Genomic DNA, 14966 nt, shown 5'->3' with positions numbered 1-14966 from the left:
ATATATCTTGGAATATGTTAACTCTAAATAATTCTTAGCACCAGTATTGGAATATGCTAGTATTGGAGTATGCCTGTAATCTCAGCAATTCAGGAGGCTAAGGCAGGCGGATGGCCAATCCAAAGCCAGGTTCAGCAACCCAATGAGGCCCCAAGCAACTCAGTAAGACCCTGTCTAAAAACAAAAAAATATAAAGGGTGGAGATGTGGCTCTGGGTTAAATTCTGCTACCAAAATAACAAAAACAAACAAATGAATAATTCTTAGGTTAATGAAGAAGTAGGAACAGAAATTGCCTATTTTCTTGAACTAAAAACATAATTTATCAAAAGCTGTGTTAGATGGCCAAAGTGATATTTAGAATAAAAAATGATGAGTAATTATCATTGTACTTTTTTTTTTTTGGTACCAGGGATTGAACACTGGTGCTTTTTGCAACTGAGTTACATCCCCATCCCTTTTTACATTTTTAATTTCAGACATGGTCTCACTAAGTTGCTTAAGGCTTCACCCACTTGTTAAGGCTGGCCCTGAACCTGAGATGAGGATCTCCTCCTTAGTCTCCCAAGCTGCTGTAATCACAGGAATGCACCACCATGCCTGGTTATCATTGTACTTTCAATCTTTATGGTGTTCTAAGTTTTCAACTCATGAATTATTATTTTATTATAATAATAATCATTTTTTTCTTTTTATTGGCACATTATAATTATACATAACAGTGGGATTTGTTCTAATATCTTTATATGTGCACACAATAAAACAGTATAATTTGAACAATTTCATTCCTCAGTACCTCCCCTTTCCATCTCCTCCCTCCCCTGATCCCTTCTTCTATTCTGCTGCTCTCCCTTTTATTTTTTTAAAAAATTTGTTCTAATTCGTTATACATTACAATAGTATGCATTTTGACACATTGTACACAAATGGAATACAATTTCTCATTCCTCTGTCTGTGCATGGTGTAGAGTCACACCAATAGTGTAATCATACATATATAGGGTAATAATGTCTGTCTCATTCTATTGTTCTTCCCATCCCCACAACCCCACCCTTCCCCTCACTCCACTCTGCACAATGCAAAGTTCCTTGATTCTTCCCTATCTCCCCCTCTCACAATGGATCAGCATCTGCTTATCAGAGAAAACATTTGGCCTTTGGCTTTTTGGGATTGGCTTATTTCATGTAGCATGAGGTTCTCTAGTTCCATTCATTTACTTGCAAATGCCATAATTTCATTTTTCTTTAAAGCTAAGTAATATTCTGTTATGTATAAGTACTACATTTTCTTTATCCATTCATATGTTGAAGGACAACTAGGTTGGTTCCATAGTTTAGCTATTGTGAATTGAGCTGCTATAAACATCAATATGGCTGCATCACTGTAGTATGCTGATTTTAAAACAAGGAGTGGGATAGCTGGGTCAAATGGTAGTTCCATTCCAAGTTTTCTGAGGAATTTTCATTCTGCTTTTCAAAGTGGTTGCATAAATTTGCAGTCCCACCAGCAATGTATGAGTGTACCTTTTGATACACATCCTCACCAACATTTATTATTGGTTACAGGGATTGAACCTAGGGGTGCTCAACCACTGAGCACATCCTCACCAACACTTATTATTGCTTGGTTTCTTGATAATTGCCATTCTGATTGGAGTGAGTTAAACCTTAGAGTAGTGTTGATTTGCATTTCTCTAATTGGTAAAGATGATGAACATTTTTAAAAATATTGTTAAGTTGTCCATGGACCTTTATTTTATTTATTTATATGCAATGCTGAGAATCGAACCCAGTGCCTCACACATGCTAGGCAAGTACTGTGCCACTGAGCCACAACCCCAGCCCCAGAGATGATGAACATTTATCCATATGTTTGTTGATTGATTGTATTTCTTATTCTGTGAAGTGTCTGTTCAGTTCCTTAGCCCATTTATTGATTGGGTTATTTGGTTTTCCGGTGCTAATATTTTTTAGTTCTTTATATATCTTGGGGATTAGTGCTTTGTCTGAGGTGTGTGTGGTAAAGAGTTTTTCCCATTCTGTAGGCTTTCTATTCACATTATTGATTGTTTCCTTTGCTGAAAAGAAACTTTTTGGTTTGAATCTATCCCATTTATTGATTCTTATTTTTTCTTCTTTTGCTTTAGGAGTCTTGTTAAGGAAGTCAGGTCCTAAGCTGACATGATGAAGATTTGGGCCTACTCTTTCTTCTTTTAGGCACAGGGTCTCTGTCCTAGTGCCTAAGTCTTTGATCCACTTTGAGTTGGTTTTTGTGCAGGGTGAGAGATAGAAGTTTAATTTCATTTTGCTGCATATAGAGTTCCAGTTTTCCCAGCACTATTTGTTGAATAGGTTATTTTTCTCCAATGTATGTTTTTGGTGCCTTTGTCTAGTAATAAGATAACCATATTTATATCAGTTTGTCTCAGTGTCTTCTATTTTGTACCATTTGTCTACATATCTATTTTTGTGCCAATACCATGCCATTTTTGTTACTATTGCTCTATAATGTAGTTTAAGTTCTGGTATTGAGATGCCTCTTGCTTCACTCTTCTTGCTAAAGATTGCTTTGGCTATTCTGGGTCTCTTATTTTTCCAAATGAATTTCATGATTGCTTTTTCTAGTTCTATGAAGAATGTAATTGGGATTTTAATAGGATTTGCATTAAATCTGTATAACAGTTTTGGTAGTATGGCCACTTTGACAATATTAATTCTGCCTATCTAAGAGCATGGGAGGTCTTTCAATCTTCTAAGGTCTTCTTCAATTTCTTTCTTTAGTGTCCTGTAGTTTTCATTGTAGAGGTCTTTCACCTCTTTTGTTAGATTGATTCCCAAGTATTTTATTTATTTAGTTTTTGAGGGTATTGTGAATGGAGTAGTTTTCTTAATTTCTCTTGCAGTAGATTCATTGCTTGTATATAGAAATACATTTGATTTATGAGTATTGATTTTATATCCTGCTACTTTGCTGAATTTATTTATTAGTTTTAGAAGTTTTTGGTGGAATTTTTTTGAATCTTCTAAATATAGAATCATGTCATCAGCAAATAGTGATAGTTTGAGTTCTTCTTTAGCTATTTGCATACTTTAAATTTCTTTCTTCTGTCTGATTGCTCTGGCTAGATTTTTAAGGACTATGTTAAATAGAAGTGGTGAAAGAGGACATCCCTGTCTTGTTCCAGTTTTTAGAGGGAATGTTTTCAATTTTCTTCATTTAGAATGATGTTGGCCTTGAGCTTAGCACAATGTTGAGGTATGTTCCTACTATCCTTAGTTTTTCTAGTGTTTTGAACATGAAGAGGTGCTACATTTTGTCAAATATTTTCTCTGCATCTATTGAGATAATCATATGATTCTTGTCTTTACATCTATTGATATTAAGTATTATGTTTATTGATTTCTGTATGTTGAACCAACCTTGCATCCTTGGGATGAACTCCACTTAATTGTAGTGCACTATCTTTTTAATATGTTTTTGTATGTGATTTGCCAGAATTTTAATGAGAATTTTTGCATCTATGCCCATCAGAGATATTGGTCTGAAGTTTTCTTTCCTTAATATGTCTTTTTCTGGTTTTGGTATCAGTGTGATAACTAGCCTCATAGAACAAGTTTGGAAGAGTACCTCCCTTTTCTATTTCATGGAATGATTTGAGGAGTATTGATGTTAATTCTTCTTTGAAGGTCTTGTAGAACTCTGCTGAGAATCCATCTGGTCCTGGACTTTTCTTGGTTGGTAGGCTTTTGATGGTGTCTTCTATTTCATTTTTTGAAATTGATCTGTTTATATTATGTGTGTCCTCCTGATTCAGTTTGTGGAGAGCATATGTCTCTAAAAGTTTGTTGATGTCTTCAATATTTTCTATTTTATTGGAGTATAAATTTTCAAAATAGTTTCTAATTATCTTCTGTGTTTCAACAGTGTCGCTATGATATTTCCTTTTTCATCACAAATTTTAATAATTTGAGTTTTCTCTATCCTTCTCTTTATTAGAGTAGCTAGGGTTTATCAATTTTATTTATTTTTTCAAAGAATCAATTTTTTGTTTTGTCAATTTTTTCAATTGTTTCTTTTGTTTCAATTCCATTGATTTCAGCTCTGATTTTAATTATTTCCTGTATTCTACTACTTTTAGTGTTGATTTTTCTTCTTTTTCTAGGGCTTTAGATGTAATGTTAGGAAATTTATTTGTTGACTTTTTACTCTTTTAATGAATGAGCTCAATGCAATGAACTTTTCTCTTAGCACTGCCTTCATAGTGTCCCAGAGATTTTCTTTATCGGTGTTCTCATTTATCTCTAAGAATATTTTTATCTCCTCCCTGATGTCTTCTGCTGTCTGTTGTTCCTTCAATAGCATATTATTTAGTCTCCGGGTGTTGGAGTAGCTTCTATTTTTTATTTTAATCATTGATTTCTAATTTCATTCCATTATGATCTCATAGAATGCAGGATAGTATCTCTATTTTTTTGTATTTGCTGAGAGTTGCTTTGTGGCATAACATATAGTGTATTTTAGAGAAAGATTTATGTGCTACTGAGAAGAAGGTGATTCACTCAATGATGGATGAAATACTCTCTATATATTGTCTGTTAAGTCTAAATCATTGATTGTATTGTTTAGTTTTATAGGTTCTTTGTTTAGTTTTTGTTTGGAAGATCTATCCAGTGGTGAAAGAGATGTGTTAAAGTCACCCAGTATTATTGTGTCGTGGCCTATTTAATTCTTGAAATTGAGAAGGGTTTGTTTGATGTACATTGATGCACCATTGTTTGGGGCATAAATATTTATAGTTGTTATGTTTTGTTGACATACGATTCCCTTAAGCAGTATAAAATATCCTTCTTTATCCCTTCTGACTAACTTTGATTTGAAGTCCACGTTGTCTGATATGAGGATGAAAACCCCTGCTTGTTTATGCAGCTTGTTTATGAGCGATATGTTTTTTCCCAAACTTTCACCTCAGTCTGTGGATGTCTATTCCTAGGAGGTGAGTCTCTTAAAGACAGTATATTTTTTTCTTTAATCTAATCTGCAAGTCTATGTCTTTTGACTGATGCATTTAGGCCATTAACATTCAGGGTTATTATTGAGATATCCTTTGTATTCCTGGTCACTTCGGTTTATTTTTGGTTTTTAACTTGACTAAGTTTCTCCTTTGATTGACTTTTCCTTTAGTGTAGCTCCTGTCTTTGCTGGTTTTCATTTCCTCCTTGAGGAACATTTTGCTGAGAATGTTCTGTAATGCAGGCTTTCTAGATGTGAATTCTTTTAATTTTTGTTTATCGTAGAAGGCTTTTATTTCATTTTCAAATCTGAAGCTTGATTTTGCTGGATTAAGATTCTTGGTTGGGGGCTGGGGCTGTGGCTTAGTGGTAGAGCGCTCACCTAGCAAGTGCGGGGTGTTGGGTTCGATCCTCAGCACCACATAAAAATAAATAAATAAATAAAATAAAGGTATTGTGTCCAACTACAACTAAAAACAAAACAAAACAACAATAATAACAACAACAAAAGATTCTTAGTTGGCATTCATTTTCTTTTAGAACTTGATATATGTTGTTCTAGAACTTCCTGGCATTGAGAGTCTGGTTTGAGAAATTAGCTGAAATTTGAATTGGTTTCCTCCTGTACGTAATTTGATTTTTTTCTCTCATAGCCTTTAAAATTCTTTTCTTATTCTGTATGTTAGTCATTCTCCTTATAATGTGCATTGGTATGGGTCTGCTGTAATTTGGGGTCCTATAAGCCTCTTATAATTTTCCGTTTCATTCTTTAGATTTGGGAAATTTTCTGATATTATGTCTTTGAAAAGATTGTGCATTCCTTTGGTTTATGTCTCCATACCTTCATGTATTCACATAAATCTTAAATTTGCTCTTTTCATGTTATCTCATATTTCTTGGAAGTTCTTTTCATGGTTTCTTACCATCTTCTCTGTGCAGTTGACTTTATTTTCAAGAGTATGTATTTTGTCTTCATTGCCTGTGGCTCTGACTTCCAAATGGTCTAGTCTGTTAATGATACTTTCCATTGAAATTTTAATTTGGTTTATTGTTTACTTCATTTTGAGGATTTCTGCTTTATTCCTTTTTATAATCTCTGTTTCTTTATTGAAGTGATCTTTCACTTCCTAAATTTTCTCTCTGATATCATTCTTTATTTTGAAGATCAGCCTAACTATGTACCTTCTAAATTGCTTCTCTGACATTTCTTCTACTATGTTGTCTATGACTTCTATTGTTGGAAAATCTTGGTTTATTTGAGGCACTTTGTTCCCTTGTTTTTTCATGTTGTTTGTGTATCTTCCCATCTAGCAGTATGGATCTGAGGCAGTACAGTTTCTACCCTGTAGTCTTATAGTGTCCTTGAAGGCTTCCAATACCTCATCTGCAGGTACTGTAATGGGCTTCCAGGGGGCAGCAGGCAGTCTGTGGGTAGTCTTTAAGATAACAGCAGCAATCCTGGAGGTTGGCTGGTGGACAATGGGCAGGCAAGAGGCAGGCAAATGGCCAAATGGCGGATGATAGGCAGCAGTAAACAAGCAGTCTGTGCACAAAAGGCAGGCGATATGCTGGTAGACAGCAGAAGTGGGGTAAACCGCAGGGTATCAATGGGCAATGATGGCTACTTTGCAGAGAAACAGTAGTTCCTCTGTTCATATCCTGAGTTACGGAGCCACAAAGAATGAAGCTTCCCTCTAGTTTGCCATCTTGGATCCTCCTAGGCCTCCCCTCTTAAAGGTTTCACCACCTCTCAGCACCATCACATTGGGACCAAGCTTCCAGCACATGGACTTTGGGGGACAAACCGTATCTGAACCATAACAGGTGATACAACAAAATAAGCTTTATTCTATATCATAACAAATTATCTAAATAGAGAAAGGATAGTAAGAAATAATCTTTGTTAGTTAAATGGCATTTTAAGGTCAAATCTTTTGGCAGGAAAACAGCATATTGGGCCAGTTTTAGATTTAACCTCTGATGAGAGACTGGTATCTTGAGTCTGATTAATTGTGGACAGTGTATTGAATGGTGAGAGACTGTCTAGCACATCATTAGGATTATTTATAAATTCATCTATTTCGATTGTACGTAAGGAAGGAGACAAGCTTCATTCATTTGTTCAAGCAGATTCTTTTAGGGTATTTTTTTTTTTTTAGGGGGCCTACCTGGGGATTGAACTTGGGTGCTTTACCACTGAGTTACTTGCCTAGTCCCTATTTTAAAACAGGGTCTTGCTAAGTTGCTGAGAGTCTCACTATGTTGCTGAGATTGGCCTCAAACTTTCCATCTTCCTGCCCCAGCCTCCCAAGTTACCGGAATTACAGGCATGCGTCACCACACCTAGCAATCCAAGCAGATTCTAGCAGACTTTTTTGGACTACAGATTGTAAGGATTAGTGGTCTGCAGACATGAACAAGTGAACATGTCCATCCAAAGGTGCAGTAGGTTACACACTATAATAGCCCAATTGTTCTTGATCCCCAAACCATGGTGTCATAATTGTGATTGTAAGCCAGTCTTAGACAGTAAGCTCATATGAGATCCAAGTTCAGGACAGTCAGAAGAGATCAAGTAGGCCAGCAGTAGTAACTCCATGACATATTCATTACCACATGTTAGCCATGTATTAGTTTTCCTCTTCCCCATTACCATTTCTCTCTTTAGAGCTCTTGGTACTTAAAGATAGCCAATCACTTTTTGGTTCTCAGTGTTCTAACAATAGACATCCATGGTGTAACTTATTCATCTTGAAACTAAAACAGAGGCACTTCTGGGGAGTTCTAATAACTTCTCATTTATTTTTAAATAATAGGTTAACTGAAAGAGCAAAAAAGAGACGCACTTCTTCACAATATGTTGGACAAGTTATGTTTAATAGCAGGCAAGAGGACACAGGTCCCACTCAAGTAAGACAAGAAGCTAGTCAATAAAATGTGGCCTCTTTTAACATTAGCCCCCTTTTCCTTTTCTCTGTTTTGGGGATTCCAACATTTAAAAAAAATACACTTTTAGTTTCTTTCATTTACTTATTTTTTTAATGATACTGGGGTTAAACCCAGAACCTTGTACAAGGTAAACATGCAATGTACCACTGAGCTACATCTCCAGATTTCATGTTCTTGAGTTGAAAATAGGCCATTATTTCCTTATTGTTTTCACAATTTTAGTTAATTTTCTTTATTTTAAGTTTTGTATTTAACGTGAGACTTAGAATAAATTAAAATTTCTACCTTTAAAAGTCACAAAAATATTTTTAATATTTTATCCTGGATTAAAAACAACTGCCAAATATATACTACTTACTTTCACTAGAAAAAAAATAATCAGTGTAGTTCATCCACCCTCACCAATTTTTACATAGGAAAGTGGTTTATTCACAATTGAAGCATGGGCTCAGTTTAATAATGAAAATGATGTCAACACAAACCTATCTAAGAGTAGGTGACTTAAGTACATTTCTGTACATTTGTGGAGTGGGATACTGTACAATTACACTGCCTTAAGTTTTTTGATCTTTTACCAAATGATCAAAAATAGGTAGACAAATGTTTTCCAAATGCCATTCATAAGTAGTTTTTTTTTCTTTGAGTTTTCCCAGTGTTCACAAAGTGTGTAATTTTATAAAATAGGAAAGTGAACTAAAGCAATTTTTCCAAAGAATGCAATAAATAGTACTAGAACTTAAAAGTTAAGATTCTGGTTCTCTGGAGCAAGACTGATACTCTCAGAATAATAAATATACTAAAAGTTTGTTTTTTGAAACTTAAATTGGAGTTTGATCTGTTTATATGTCTAATGGTATTCTATTCTACTTCTTAATTTTAAAATAATTGTTTTTCTATTTTGCATCATCCAAATGGTTAGCAATTCTAGGCTTGTCATTCTACAATAGTTACACACATTTCTTTAAACTAGCTCTTATTTGTTTGTTTAGAGCCAAATGGAGAAGCATGTATTTAATGAGCGAACATGTCCAAGCCACCAAATGGCAAGTGGGAACAAACGGAAGCTGAATTTTTCCAGATCTGACAGGAAAGAATTCCATTTCCCTGAATTGCCTTTCACAATACAGTCAAAGGAGATGAAAGGAATGGAAGGTACACATTTGCTGCATAGCTGCATAAATCTTTGGATGATAACATGTACAGGACTTTTTTTTTTGTAATACAGGTTATAGTATGATTTGAAAATAGTAAATTGTTGAGAAAAACATTTTCCATTGTTGAGATTTCAAATAAAGGATGATACAAATGAGATAATTTAAAAACCCATTACATCCCAAGTTTTCAATTCTATATAGTACAATGGGACACATGGGTTAAAGAGGTGTTAAGACAGCTTAAAAAGGTAAATTTTTAATTCATTCAATGTTGAAATGTTAGGACAGCATGCTCTTAAAGAAGGTGGTTTTGGTTCAGTAAATGACCTGGAATAAATCACCTTTCTATAACTATTTGACCAGGAATGTTATATGTGCTTTAGGCACCCAAGGATTTCATAGATTGATTTATGAATTTAAGATTTATCTTAAAATGCAACTTTTTTTGCCAAGTTATGTTTTTTGAAGAATAGTGACACCTTGTGAAAATGTGATATAATAGCAAGACTGTAGTACTTGTACACTTATGAGGAATTATCTGATCTGCTTAGTAATACTTAGGATAAAAATATATTCCTTTAATACTAGACTCTAAATTATAAAACAGTTTACCGTATTTTATTATTGTAACTCATGATTCATTCATTTCCTTTGTAATAAACTAAGAAACCAACTGTAGTGGACTTCAGAATTTCTATTTGAAATTCTTGAAAAGGAGAGTAAAATTTCCAAGTAGGAATAACGAATTTTCATTGTTTTATATATTTTTGCAAAAGTTAAACAGATAAAAGTGCTGAAAAGGGAGTCAAGGAAAACAGATTCATCTAAAATACCAGCTTTATTTAATATGGGTCAAAACCAAGAAAAACAAGAGGTAAAACTTTTTTGCTTATAGCTTTTACTAAGCAATGTTGTTTAAAGTCCTTGATTCTTTATAAATTCAGTTGTTACTAACGGAAAGCTATATAAAAATTCAGAATTCTATAATCTTCAAACTCTGGAAAGAGAACTATATCTTTCTAGAATAACCAATCATAAATGTTTCTAAAAGTTATTTTGGGGAGTATTAATTAACAGCCCTCATTTTTTATGTTTGGTTTGTTTTTGAGATGGAGCCTTGCTATATTGCCCAGGCTAGTCTGGAACCCTTGGGCTCAAGTAATCTTCCCATATCAGCCTCCCCAGTATTAATGATATTAATATGGGAGTATTAATGGTATTCTATTCTACTTTTTAAGTAGAATATTCTACTTAAAATATGCCTGGCATATCAGCTCTCATTTGAATTTTGAATGACAAGAATACACAGTACTTAGGGAAAATAGCAACTGTGTATGTGTGTTGTCAAACATCAAGCAATTAATCCATACCAATGAAAATGACAGTTCAGATATAAACATCTGGTTACATGGGCCACCAGCATATATATTCGATTTAGCTTCTTTTTGTTTTCTCTCCCCATCTCTGCTATTTACCCACATATCCTATTCCTATTTTCACAAATATTTGCTCTCAGCTAGCTATCAGGTAATTTCTTAAAATATCCCCTACCACTATTCACCAGAAAGATTTTTGAATTTTATTTGGAAATTCTGAAGTCTTCAACTCCAAATGAATATCCTTTAAAGGTACTCTTTTAAGAAAAAGAGCCTGTGCTGAGAACCCAGTGAGTTAAATAATGTAGGTGGCCTCCTAGCTTCCCTTTTGAGGTCAAATCTGTAGATGATTTATCAATTTTATTATCTCTATTTTTTTTAAAAAATTGGCTATATTTATTCATGATAAAATTTTACATACTTATTAAGGAAATTTGAAGAAATTGAAAATACAGAAAATTTTATCTGAAACCGTAAGAAGGCATTTTAACTAAGCTACTCATAATTTGGAGAACAATATTATTAGACAGTATTAGATGTATGCTCACTGTGGCAGTTAGGGCTATGCCTTAGTCTTGATCTCGAACTTGTTAAGAATTCCACAATCCACTTTGCAGAAAAGAGATAATAAAACAAGAAAGCCACTAATGGTCATCTGCTTGTTCATTATAAAAGTAACAAGGTGGCTTTAAACTTATACTTTTGGTTACAGCATGTTGCGCAGCACACCATTTACACGTTATTTTGAATGATTGGGTGAATTAGAGCTCTTGAACTTGTGTAGACTAGTAAGCATTACAGATTTTTATCCTACTGTTCCATGAAAGGCCCCAGGAACAAAACCATTCTAATGCTAGAACAAAAGAAATTCTTAAGGCAGTTCTGTCAATTTTAGGATAGTAAATAAACAGGAAACTGGAAGGAAAGCCCTTTCTTCCTCACATGATGTAGAGCTCCTGAAAAGATGACTTTTTGGGGAGTGGAGTACCAGTGATTAAACTCAGGGGCACTCCACCACTGAGCCACATCCCAGTCCTATTTTGTGTTTTTATTTATTTGGATACAGGGTCTCACTGAGTTGCTTAGCATCTCACTAAATTGCTGAGGCTAGCTTTGAACTCGTGATCCTCCTGTCTCAGCCAAATCAGCCACTGGGATTACAGGTGTGTGCCACAGCGCCTGGCTACTTATTCTCTTGAAAACATATTATGCTATTTTGTTCTCCAGAAAATCATGTCATTGTTTTGTGGTGCTGACAATCAAACCAGGGCCTTATACATACCAGACAAAGACTAGACCACCGAGCTACCCATTTCCCAACCTTGACATTGCTTCCCACCCCACTTTAGGAAAGGAGCCTGTTTAGATTTATCTTTATCTTGGTACTTACTATTAAAATTCCATTTTGCTGGATGTGTTGGCATGCTTCTATGATTCCAGCTACTAAGGAGGCTGAGGCAGGAGGATTACAATTCTGAGTCACTGGGATCACAGATGGGTGTGCTCCACCACACCCAGCTAAAATGATCTTCTAAAAAGAGTGACCTTAAAACAAGTTATTATTAGAAATAACCAGAAGTCAGTTGTTTATAGTTTATTTGTACTGTCTATTCAAAAGTAGTTCTGACAAGTGACTGAAATGGCATATAAGGTGTTAGACCACGACGCAAGAAAAGACCACTGACTCCAATTAAAATCAAATTAAAGCAAGCTTATTATTTCGACCCGCCGGGCTGCCTTTCCCATCAAAATTATGGGAGCCAAGGACAGCTGCGAAACTTCCTTGCAGCCCAGTTTATAGCCCAAAAAGTTACACAAAGGGGGGTTACAGATAACAAAACTCTGAGGAGCATAACATAAGTTTACCTTTTTGCTGGCCCCGACATCAGAATTTATGGAGGTCTTAGAGACTCAGAGAGGGCTGTTATCTGGCCAGGGAAGGCCAGAATTTTTGAGGCATCACTAAGGTTTAGGAAAGGGTTGTTATCTGGTCAGGGAAAACCGGGCATGGGTGAGTTCAGGGGACGGGCAGGCATTCCAATCAGCTTTACAAAACATCAACTAATGCCAGGCTATATAGATATCCTAATATTTTTACAGAAAACAGAAATGAATCCTTCATAACTTGTGACAAGCTGGCTTCTGATCTAAAGAGAGAACTAGGCTAGGTATATCATAAGGCTAGTTCAAACGCTTTTAATAAATTAATATACAAATTAAGAAAATTTCTAGCCCGGGCACAGTGACACATACCTGTAATCTCAGCGACTGGGGAGGCTGACATAGGAGGATCTCGAGTTCAAAGCCAGCCTTAGCAACCACAAGGTGCTAAGCAATTCAGTGAGACCCTGTCTCTAAAGAAAATAAAAAAAATAGGTCTGGGTATGTGGCTCAGTGGTTGAGTGCCCCTGGGTTCAATCCTCAGGACAAAAAAAAAAAGAGAGAGAAAATTTCTTCATTTGCTTTCGCAGCACATATACAATATAATTGGAACTGTACAATGAAGATTAGCATGGCCCCTGCGCAAGGATGACAGCAAATTCATGAAGTGTTCCATTTATTTTTTTAAAAAAATTTTTTTTTTGAGAGAGAGAGAGAATTTTTTAATATTTATTTTTTAGTTTTCGGTGGACACAACATCTTTGTTTGTATGTGGTGCTGAGGATCGAACCCGGGCCGCACGCATGCCAGGAGAGCGCGCTACTGCTTGAGCCACATCTTCAGCCCTGAAGTGTTCCATTTAAAAAAAAAAAAAAAAGGATATTTTGAGTCTTTAGTTTTAGAGTACAAGAGAATATGATATGATACATTTTTAACCACATAAGATAGGAGGCTGGGAGTGTAGCACTTGCCTAGTATGCACGAGGCCCTGGATTAGATCCTCAGCAAGGCCAAATAAACAACAACAATATTCAAATTAAAAACAGGAATAGCAAATCGGATCCAAGCATTTCCTAAATGTATATTAAATTGTTTCTGGCATATTGAAATAGGCATGCATCCCTTGAAGAGGCTCTACAACTAGGGAGAAACCCTAAATTACTGTGAATGAGTAATTTGGGCAAGACGGATGAGTCCATACAAAGGCCACCTTTAGTTCTGTTTGATGGTGATGATGAGGAATACTTTGTTAGAAACAAACCCCAGATGCAAAATACAGTATTCTATCTCTGCTTGCATTTCCTTAGCCAAAGACTAACTGTTTCCTCAATTAAGGTCCTGTTTCTATTTACTTAGAATACAGGAAATGCACAGACTGAAAGGAAAAAGAACCTGCCAGATGTAGAGTAGAAAATGCAGCAGCTGAAAATTCAGGGAATATCAGAATTACAATATGGTTTAAAGAGAATGCTTTTTATTAATGTTACATACACAAAAGTGTTGACCAGAGGATCATACAGATTAATCAAAAATCCTATATAGTTATGTGTATATTCACCTAAATTTGAAATTTATAAAATTTGAATTACTTGTTGTCTTAACTTGAACATTAATTTATAAAAAAATTGCCTGAACTGCATATTCTAATAAAATTTCAGTTTACATTAAGTCAAATAATTTTATTTGAACATCTGTTATTTCAGGCATGTTTGATTAGTGGTCAATCTCAGCTTTGTCTCAGAGTTTTATAATTACAGAAGGGAGTTTCTAAATACGTCATAAAGTGAGATCCCAATTTCTGAGAGCACCAAACATTTGTGCGCAAACAAGTATACTTGATAAACATGAAACATGGTTTTGGTTCCACACTGTATGTTCTGAAACAGCATTTAAACAGATTGAGAAATTGTTTTAAAAGATGGAAACTGGATAAAGCAAGGAAGCAATTCTTTTGGCTTGACCAGCATATTTATCATTTAGTTCTTTACATATAATATAACGTTAACACAGTCAAGGTTTTAGCAGCATATATTTACATTCTTATCTTTGATTCTTACTAGCTTGGTTTCTAATTTTAGGGTGGAGATGGCCAATGTGAGGGGAAGAATTCGAAGAGGAACAGATTTTTTTTCTGGTAGTGTCTTTTAAATAATGGTAAAAATACAAACTGACAACTTCCTTTTTTAATGTTATATACAATAGAAATGTACCTTGAGCTGTTGCTAAGACAGCCATCCATCCATCTGCATTAGCCTCATCCAATTGTTTTTGTTTTGTTAGGAAAATATTCACTGTTTTCTTCTTTCTTCTAAAAACTCTGTTGTTGTGATGCTTTGATTTGGAATTATAAAGTCATCTCCTCTCTGCCTGTTTTTTATTTGCCATGATTACTGAGTGGGTAACATTCCCTGTTACATGACACACATTATACTTGTACTGATCTCTACCCTCTGAGAGTCACAGAACTTCAAAAGTCAATTATCTCCTAGAACTCTCCAGTTTCCTGAAAACAAATTCTTAATGAAATAGCTGATCCATTATTTTATTTTATTTTATTTTTAGTATTACAATTGAGCTCTACCCCTTTTTATTTTTTA

The 14966-nt window shown here is 34.9% G+C and overlaps 1 protein-coding gene and 1 non-coding gene across 3 annotated transcripts in view; both read left to right on the top strand.

The window, feature by feature from the left end:
• Cdkl3 (cyclin dependent kinase like 3) overlaps nucleotides 1-14507 on the top strand; it is a 50230-nt gene extending 35723 nt beyond the window's left edge. The window contains exons 9-12 of one of the 2 annotated variants that reach the window (XM_076855784.2): nucleotides 7826-7919; nucleotides 8948-9110; nucleotides 9889-9986; nucleotides 14448-14507. In XM_076855784.2, the coding sequence (XP_076711899.2) occupies nucleotides 7826-7919; nucleotides 8948-9110; nucleotides 9889-9986; nucleotides 14448-14507 (415 nt within the window). Of the gene's footprint in view, nucleotides 1-7825; nucleotides 7920-8947; nucleotides 9111-9888; nucleotides 9987-13725; nucleotides 13780-14447 lie in introns of those variants that run through there. The other variant, XM_076855785.2, reaches the window with a different exon arrangement.
• LOC143400642 (U6 spliceosomal RNA) lies at nucleotides 12948-13051 on the top strand. Its single transcript, XR_013091539.1, has one exon. It is a non-coding gene; the product is annotated as a U6 spliceosomal RNA (small nuclear RNA).
• Nucleotides 14508-14966: the final 459 nt, after the last annotated feature.

The sequence above is a fragment of the Callospermophilus lateralis genome, chromosome 5 (assembly GCF_048772815.1).
Source record: "Callospermophilus lateralis isolate mCalLat2 chromosome 5, mCalLat2.hap1, whole genome shotgun sequence".
NCBI lineage: Eukaryota > Metazoa > Chordata > Mammalia > Rodentia > Sciuridae > Callospermophilus > Callospermophilus lateralis.
This window is presented reverse-complemented; position numbering and strand designations above follow the sequence as displayed.